General features: G+C 45.1%; 1 protein-coding gene across 1 annotated transcript; it reads left to right on the forward strand.

Moving 5' to 3' along the window:
- Positions 1-999: 999 nt before the first annotated feature.
- ajuba (ajuba LIM protein) lies at positions 1,000-9,487 on the forward strand. The gene is made up of 8 exons (XM_008283368.1): positions 1,000-3,693; positions 6,190-6,291; positions 6,420-6,487; positions 6,596-6,658; positions 7,763-7,893; positions 8,195-8,246; positions 8,649-8,717; positions 8,884-9,487. The coding sequence occupies exons 1-8, from the start codon at positions 2,118-2,120 to the stop codon at positions 9,013-9,015; spliced, it is 2,193 nt and encodes a 730-aa protein (XP_008281590.1). The 5' UTR covers positions 1,000-2,117; the 3' UTR covers positions 9,016-9,487.
- The last annotated feature ends 154 nt before the right edge of the window (positions 9,488-9,641 follow it).

Below are 9,641 nucleotides of genomic sequence, written 5' to 3' on the forward strand. Positions count from 1 at the left end.
ATAATACAATTCCAAAAAAAAGAGATAAATTGTGCTATATTATAATAGTTAAAGCTACCTGGAAGTATAAAAAGTAGTTTATGAACTTTACCAGTCACATTAGTGACGTTTACACCTTAATGCATCTCTAGTTATAATTTTGAGATATAATATATAATATTTCAAAATGACCTGTTCTGCATAATGAGTATAGTTTGGTTGTATTTCGATGCTACAGCTTATGTAATGTTGCTTAAGTAAGAGTTTAAATGCAGAGTGAGTCTGTGGAATTGCTACTTTAACTTAAGTAATGTCTCAACTGGTGATTACTGACTTCCATGACTTTAGACATGACCTCAGTGGTGGCTTTAGGAAAGTTGAAGTCTGCATTTAAAATGAGGAAAACGTAGGTGGAACTTTTTATTTTTCTTTTTTTTTNGAAATCAAGAACCTGCAACAGTTTTTTGTTGTTGCTTTTTTTTCTTGCAAACTACAATTTTTTTATTAATTTATTTTATTTTATTTAAATATATGTATTTATTATGAGGCGCAGGTCTCCCTGGAGTGGGCTCATCATCCTCTGCGGGAGTTTTGCGTATGAATGACGAAACAGCCATGGCTGGTGGAAAGGTGTTCCGGCCTGCTGGGGAAACGAGTCGCCGCTCACTGATAAAGGAGCAGAGACGCGTCAAGCTGAACGCATCAGCAGAACGACAAGTAACGGCGGTTACGTGAATCTCCCTTCAAAATAAAATCAATTACGTTGCTGCTTTAAAAGAGGACTCGAATGAATACGCATTTTGTAGGTTTTCGACGACAAAACTTTGTCCAAACACAACCTGGAACGCATATATTTAAATAAAGCTCAAACAAAGCTACAAAATGTATCAGTCATGTTTTTGTTTAATTTAAATATAACAATGATCAGAAAGGGGTTTATTTTAAAAAGTAGTAACCGGAACTAGCTCACTCCGCTGCCGCTAGCTTGACGCCGTTGTAAAAAGAGGGGGAGGTAAGTAATTATTTAGGGGGAAGAAAGAAAGAAACAAAGTTGTCGACCGTGCAATGCACACGGGGAGGGATTTTATTTATCTCGAGCGACTCGTTTGGCCCAGCACCGGTCTGCTGGGATGGAAGTGTAACGGAGCGCCGGTTTCCCCCTCGTTTCCTTCTCTCTCTCCAAACTTCTCCGCTACTATTTGAGCGAGTCCCGGACAGGATTTCTGCTCTGAAAACTGGAATGATAGAAGCAGTCGAGCACAGGCGGATGGACGGACGGACGGAGGAGGCTAGCCAGCGCCGTGCGTGTGTGTTTTCTACTTAAAGGGTATTCCGTTTTTTGTTGTTGTTGTTGTTTGTTTGTTTTTTTCCCGAGCACCTTTCGTCCTGAGATGAATGGCAGAAGTTGGGTGAGTCGACTATCTGTGCGCAAGCGGATTTATTTTCTCGTGTACACTGGACCCACATGAAGCGGTGATAGCCTGCATCCTGCTGAAGCTCTGTCCGCTTTGTGCTGTTTAAAAGAAAATTCAAACTGAGAGACAAAACCCCATCAGCACTGGATAACCACGACATCACAGCAGCTTTACTGAAGTATCTTTCAGACAGTTTAGTAGCGGAGAAGATGCAGATGTGGAGCCACATGAGGGTCCACAAAGGAGGCCCTCCACGACCATAGGTCACGGAAAAGTGTCCTGGATGTACGTTTCTTCCACTTCCTGGCTGGATTGACTTGAACTGTTAGTAACTGTCTAATAATCCCATGGATTCTGCCCAACCACAGCCTACCTGTGCCTGTGGATTTTCCACATGAGGGCAAACCAGATGACTCAGAGGACTTAAGTCATGTAACCACCCTGAAATGTCTTAAAAGTCTTATTTATCTGCTCTGTATTTATTGTCTGTGTATATAAAGGGTAATTTTTTTGTAGCTTTGAGCTAGATTCAAGGCTAACTTTTTTATTATTTTTTCAATAACATTTCATTTGTTGTAGAGAAAACTGTAGATTTACTTGAACATCTTTGTTCTGCTGTACATCTACTCACACTGTATTCCAGCACATTAGTCTGAAGCGTAAAGGGAGCTGCTGTTCGACTTCACTCTGCCCAGGCAGGTAAAAGCACAAGAAGGCTTCATCATGGACAGGCCGATAAGCAAGTTATTGGAGAAGTTAAAGCTAACAGACTCGGGCAGTGCGAAATTCAACAGTTCAAAGAAGAAACACGACTCTGCCAACAACTCCAACAACAGCAACGCCAACGCTGGCATCTCTGCAGGCAGCGGAGGGGGCAGCGGTCTGCCACCGGCTCCCAGCTCTGCAGCTGCCTCGCCCTCAAGACCCGGCCAGTTCTCGCTTGCCTCTGCGACCACAAGCGATCCATGTGTTCCAGTGAGTGGGAGAGGAGGAGGAGGTGCAGGAGGAGGAGGAGGGATGGGAATGCCGTCCTCTCAGCTCCTCACCACACCACCTACTTCCGCCACGGTGGGCACGATACCTCCAGATGGCGAGCAGCCACTTCACCCCTCCACCTTGGCACCGCTGAGGCGTCCCTCCCCCCAGCAGCGAGCTTCCTGTTACCTGGGTGAAGGTGTGGAGTCCCACCTCAGGCGTGAGTCCGGCCTGGGTCCCGAGTGCGACCCTCAGGGAGCATTCGGCTCCAAGGCATCCCTCAACCAACGGCGCTACTCCCTGGAGCTCCAGCAGCTGGTCAGACGGCAGCAGCTCCTCTCCCAGCCGCCTCCTCTCTCTGTCCCCCCGCCATACCCTGCCGCCACAGGATATGGGTCAGCTCCCAGAGGCAGTGGAGGCGGCCTGGCAGAGCCTGGCTACCTCTCTGAGCCCGAGAGGCACAAACGCCTCTCCCTCCAGGAGGCTCTGTTTTACAAGCGCCTGAGCACAGGAAGTGAACTGTGGGAGAGCACCAGGCCTGCATCCCTCTCTCATCCACCGCATCGCCCATCTGATATGACTGGAGGAGGCGTAGGAGGAGGCTTCTTTTACCCCCCAGGACCAACCCTGAGCCCATGTTCATCATTCAGCCTGCAGGAGTCCGTGCTGGTCAGCCCCAGGTCCAGCTTCGCCTCCAGCACGGCCAGCGGAGGAGGAGGAGGGAGCCCCATGGGGAGCCGCTGCAGCAGCAACCGGACCAGCGGCATCAGCTTAGGCTATGACTCTCGCTACTCTGCCTCTGGAGGCCTCCCTCCTCAGCAGCAGTCCCCCTCAGTGCAGACTGGAGGCTCTGCGGTTGGTTATGGAGGTCCGGGCAGGGCGGGGGTAACCCCTGTAGAGGCCTGGACTCAGTACCTGGATGTAGGGATGCGTCCAGGTGCGCACGATAGCCGTCACTCCTACCCCCCTGCAGTGGGAAGTCCAGCAGCAACGTGCTACCAGGCAGGTCCAGAGTGGTGGGACGAGCAGCAGGCCGGAGTCAGAAGCAAAGAGGCAGGTGTGATGGGAGAGAGGGCCCGATACTCTGACCTGCCTGGCACCCGCTACCAGGAAGAGCTGACCAGACTGCTACTGAGAGATGTGGCGTTTGAAGGTGAGGGGCTGCTGGAAGGCCTGATGCTGAAGGAGCAGTCTCTCGCCCGGACCGCTCTCTCCAAATCAAGCACAGCGACGATGGGGCCCTCCACAGCTGGAGGTCCGGTCAAACCTCTGGAGGACCAAGGAGCTGGAAGAGAGACTGTGGAAAACCGGCAGGAGTTCTTTGGTGAGATACTTTTTTTTTTTTTCTGGCTATATGGTGGAAACAGGAAAGAAGGGAATGTCAAAGGTAGACAGGATAGACGTTAAACCGATTTAACACAAATTGTAAAATCACATCCCTAATTTGAGCCGGTGCTGTCACTGTTCACACACGACATCCCATGCATTCATAATGGTGAGCTGGGTCACCCAACATCCGGCCTCACTGTGTTATTATTGTCATCCTCGCTGCCTGGTGTCAGATCACAGGTTTCTCTCTAAATGAAAGGGTTGTATGGATGGATGGACAGATTAATAGTTGAAAGAGTGTATGGATAGCTGGATGGTGCCACAGAACCTGCAGAGACATGCAGGGTCCTAACACACAAAGCATAAAGGGGAGAAAAAAGCGCTCAGGCTTCAGAAACTGATCCAGACAAGCAGACTTGTTTGGCGGAAGAGAAGAAAGAAACGGAGCGCTAAAAGGCACATATTGTTCACGAAAAAAGACATGAAAGCGGCAAAGCGGCGACAGCAGAGGTATGCGAACAGTCATCCGGGCTCACACCTGTAACCAAAAGCATCAAGTCAGCTGATGTTTCGGGCAGATGTTGCCAATTTGCCACAGTGTGGTGCACACAGAGGGCTAATGCAGCGGATCTACATGGCCATTAAACTGCAAAATTCTGCTGTAACACTCAGACACAAATTACATGGTTCCATATAAACACAGCTCCGGCCATTATTGTGAGTCACAGAAGATTAGGGCTCAGGATCTGTGTGTGTGTGTGTGTGTGTGTGTGTGTGTGTGTGTAGCGGGGTAGGAGTGTGTTACAGTGGCTGCATGAATGTGTGCTTGTGCGCATATTGTCTCTCTGTGGCAGGGTGTGTTTCCCCTGAGTGACTTCAGGCCACAGTAACGCAGTGTGTGTGAGTCATGTGTGTGTGTGTGTGTGTGTGTGTGTGTAATGGTGCCTTGGCGTGTGCAGGGGCGGTGTGCTGTAGCCTGTTTTTCAGCTCAGGTATGTGTGCCCCGAGGGGACATACAATACTGTATTCCTCTCAGCCATTAGGAAGAAATCAGAAGCTGTGAGCCGTGAAGACAGACGCTCCGAGCTGAGCCGGCACGCACGCACACCTGCGCTGAGCCGTAATGCTGAGCAAAGGGGAAAAAGAAAGTTTCGTAATTAAAAAGAAAGTAAAAATGAAAAACAGTGTTCAAAGCTAATCCAAGGTGCACACACTGTAACTTGTAATATGTCCTCTGATGGGCCTTTAATTAGCTCTAGCGCGGCAGATGCACTGTAAATACTTTTTCTTTGGTTGTTGGTGTTAATTTTTTTGTGCCTCAGTGAGTTTTCTCCTCCTGTTTGTCCCTTGTTGTTTTTTTTATTTATTTATTTATATAACAGATTCCATCCCATTTGCTCCAAACCAATTCTCCTCCAGCTTATTATATATGCTGCAATTTCAGAGATTATATTTAAAGTCTGGCCCCTTTTTTTGGTTTCTGGCTTTGGCACACACTGTTCCTAAATGTCGAAGGGACTGTCCAAGCTCGTAGCAGCAGAGTGTAGGAATTCTTGATTTGTGTGGCACTCCCTCAGCCACATTAGAAAGGAAACTCAGGCCAATCCTTAAATAGATCACAGAAAGAGTGAAGCTCGGACCACCGCCGCCGCCGCCGCCGCTTTTCCACTTTACATTTAGTGCGCTGACTATGGAACATACTTTGGCACAAATAGAGTGACTTTTTAAAGACGGTGTGCTGTTTCCTAGAAGCAGCAGCGTAGGTGTGTTTTTACAGCTAAATGGCAAAACTCAAACTTATGGTAATTTTGACCTAGAAAGGTTGATTATTTACCTTCCTAGTCCTGACAACAGAATGTCAGTGGAAACCTCAGAATAGCTGAAAAAGTGGGTTTGGTTCTTTTCAATATTTGACCAATAAAGTAGCAGCTCAGTCTTTTGTTTTGTTGACCTAAAAATAGCAGTAATTGGATAATGATTTAAGGAAGCAGCAGAAGTGATCATTTTTGTAATTTACTAATTGTGTTCTTCGGAGGTCGTTGTGGCTCCCAGTGTGAGTGGAGGAAAAAAAAAAGAAGCCATCACGTTAAATCTCCAAATTGCTCTAAATGTGGGGTTTAAAGTCAAATTTAAAGGCAGGTTCTTGGCTCCAAACTCCAGAAGAAAGAGTCATGTATTTTCTGGAAGGAGAAAAAAAACAAAAAAAAGTCAGATCCGGTGGAGTTTCCCTTTAATAACAGAGCTTCAACAGAGACACTGGAGTGGATGAGCAAACAGGCTGGCATGGGTAACTGGGTTTTAACTGTGTGAAAATCCCCTAGGTGGTGCGAACGAGAGGATTTACAAGTGTTGACACTTTGTGTGGAGTTGGATTTCAGACACATTCTCTTGGAATGCGTCGTAAACAAAGCGCTAAGAGCCGCCGAGCGATTGCCCTCGACTAAATGCGTGTTTGTGTCCGTTGTGTTGTCCCCCCCCCCCGTGTCGGCAGGAACCTGTGTGAAGTGTGGGAAAGGCGTGTACGGGGCGGATAACGCCTGCCAGGCTCTGGACAACCTCTACCACACTCGCTGCTTCACCTGTGTGTCCTGTGGTGAGTCCCCCCCACCCTCCAAACACAACAATGACTTGAAGCATTTGCTAAATATCTCATTTTCTAAATACTTTATTTTAAAAATCCCTTCCTCTCATGCTGATCCTGCCCCCTCTGCCCCTCTGCAGGACGCACCCTGAGAAACAAGGACTTCTACAATGTCAATGGCTCTGTGTACTGTAAAGAGGATTACATGGTAAGAGTTGAGGTCAAGGCGTGTTTTGTCATCCGTCTCTTGCACACACTCAGACATGTTCAGAGTCGGAGGATTGTGCCGTCGGTAATCTCTTTGTTTTAATTACAGTTTTCAGGATTCCAGGCTGCTGCTGAGAAGTGTAGTGTGTGTGGCCACCTTATTCTGGAACAGGTGAGGGCCGACGTGTGTGAGAATGCGCCACATGTTCAACGAATACTCCCAGATTGAAACGAGCAGCTCTCGTCCTCCACTTGTGTAATTCTTAGTTATTTACATCCTATGTTTCCCACAATTCCTTTGAAGAGCCCCTCAGAGGATAGAAACATTCAGTGACGTCTGTTTGTTGGCTCTTTTTTCGGTTTCCCACGGCAGATTTTCGCTGGAATGTTTGCCTTGGGTTTTTGATAAATAAAGAAAAAAGGCTCTGTAGTGATTATCTTTAAACTTCTTACCATATTTGAACCGCATAATACCCATAATATAAATAGAAGGCTGTCAGCGAGGCTCTGATCCACAGGCATTATTTTCTGCATGAGTGGCTCGACTCCAAGTTTTTGGGCCACAGATGTTTATCGCTCAGGAAAAAAAAAAAAAAGGCATTCCTATCAGACTTGGTAGCTTCGTTGGGAATATCACTGCTTGAAGTAATTAAATTTAATAAAGAATCTGCTCATTTAAAGCTGAGAATGTAAATATAAAAGCAGCACTCTGGAACTGTTTGACATAACTTTCCCACATTGGGTCAAAAGGTGACAATAAATAAACATTGTGTTTACAAATTGTATTTACGGACCTCATATGGTCAAAAAAATTAGGTATTGCAGCTTTAAAATGACCAGGTTTATACCTCGTGATCATCAACAGGGGTTTTAGGACTTATCTGCCCATTTACTTCAGGATTCAGTTGTTCTAAAGTTTATTTATTTGATATAAATCGAGTTAATGCCGGGATAGTATGGAAGGCAGATAGAAAGATCTGAAGATGTGCTGGGTGGAAAGTAAAATGCATTTGTGTAGCTTCTAATAATATATGCACATCACAAAGTTCTTTTAAAAAGGGAAATAAAACAAATAAACAGTAAAAATGTAGCTGCTGGAGTTTGCAAGAAAAAAAAAAAAGAGGAAAAATCCCAATCAATATTGCAACATTTGAACATTAAAACTTAAAACCGGTCCATACATTTAAGGACGTACATACACATGCATACCTAACACCACATGCGTATCATCAGGGCTTTTCAATCTCTTTAAATAATTACCCTCTGTCCTCCTCAGATCCTGCAGGCTCTCGGGAACTCGTACCACCCCGGCTGTTTCCGCTGTGTGATGTGCTCCAAGGCTCTGGACGGGGTGCCGTTCACCGTGGACCAACACAGCAACATCTACTGTGTTGCAGACTACAACAAGTGAGGCTTGCTATTTGTTTGAAATGCTTGTGCCGCCTGCAACATAAAGCAGTAAAATGTACCGTTAACCTTTGCCTTCTCTCCCGTTGGTCTCTCCCGAAATAAGTAATTAGTGAGTCATAGAAACTGTAGTTAAATTTATCCACATTTAAACATGTAAAGCAATACATTTAACTCCGCTTGAGATCCAGATGAAAGCCTTTATGCGGGTGTTTTATTCTCCTGGAATTTGGTTTTTGCATGTCAAACATTTTAGGAATATGTTACTACAGCAAATACATGTTCTCTTGTCCTATTGCAGGACTTTTGCTCCGAAGTGTGCTGCTTGTTTACAACCCATCTTACCTACTGAGGTGAGTAACTGCTCAGTTCTCCATTCTGACATTATTCTTCAGAGTTTTACAAAGCAAACCTTAACAACCAACATCTATGCCCAGATTTTGAGGGGAAATATGTGTCTGTTCCCCAACAAATCAAACCATATAAGAAGCAGAGGACTTTTACTTTGAAAAACTGCTGTAACATGAGTCAAAGAAACAAACTGGTGCATTAAAAATTCATCAGAAAGCGTGCAAAGAAGTGTTTAACCCACTTCTCAAATGAAACCTCACAAACTACTCTCATCAGACGAGCATTTCAAAGGCAGTTTTTCTAAAGTTTTCACGTTCTTTATGGATCCAAATAGAATCAGAGCAGACGATTATTGTTCAGTCAGACTCTGCTGACATCTCCGCCATCTTCCTGTTTTGTCTCAGGGCAGTGAAGAGATCCTCAGGGTCGTGTCTATGAACAAGGACTATCACTTTGAGTGCTACCACTGCGAGGTGAGTAATCATCAGCTCATAACCTCTCATTTAAATTCCTATCCAAATAGTTCTTATCTCACTTTGGTTATGAAGTGGTTTGATAGCTGACCTCACTTCCTCTGCGCACATTCCGCTCCTTATCTGAGTCATTTTTGACATTTCTTTTATTTCCTTTTTTCCTCAGGAGTGTTGCAAGCAGCTCTCCGATAAGCCCGGCTCGCAGTGCTTCCCCCTGGACTCTCATCTCCTCTGCCACTCCTGTCACATGAGCAGAGTGTGCACCACACATAACATTCCCCCTCACAACTCACACTGATCAGTCTCTATGCAGCTGTGGATTTTTTGAGAAAAACAAAAAAAAAGGAAGAAAAAAAAAAAAGCTGGTCTTAATATGCTGTCGTTGTCTCGTGTGCTTTTGCTCAGTCGTAGGTCTTTTTCTTCAAGATGAAACTGCTGATTCTCACAATTCCTTTTGTCTTTGACTTGGATCAGTCTCTTCTGCCACACGTGCTGCCTGCTGTACTTCTTGTACTATTACTGTACATTAGTTAAAAGGGAACATAAAAGAAACTACTGCTTTTTTTTTTTTACCCCAATGTGGCTACTGTTTGCTGTAGAAGAACAAGGGATTTTGCTAAACTGTTGTGTAAATACGTTATTGCTAGCAAACATTTTGCACTTAAATTTGATTTTACTGTAAGATTTGTTACGTGAATCTGTACAAGTTGGGGAAAAACATTACTGTAATTTCTGTATGTTGTAATAAATATTTTCATTTGTGCGCACAATTGTCTATTAGCAAGTATTCGCTCACGAGTTGAAATCTTCCTTGAAACCAAACTTTTTTTCTTTTTTTTTTCATTATTGAACAGACGAAGGTCAAAAACGCTCCGCGGCTCAGTCGGGTCATGAGCAAACAAACATGTCTGAGCAAACAATGTG

Source organism: Stegastes partitus, unplaced genomic scaffold, assembly GCF_000690725.1.
Source record: "Stegastes partitus isolate 25-593 unplaced genomic scaffold, Stegastes_partitus-1.0.2 Scaffold308, whole genome shotgun sequence".
In the NCBI taxonomy this organism is placed as follows: domain Eukaryota; kingdom Metazoa; phylum Chordata; class Actinopteri; family Pomacentridae; genus Stegastes; species Stegastes partitus.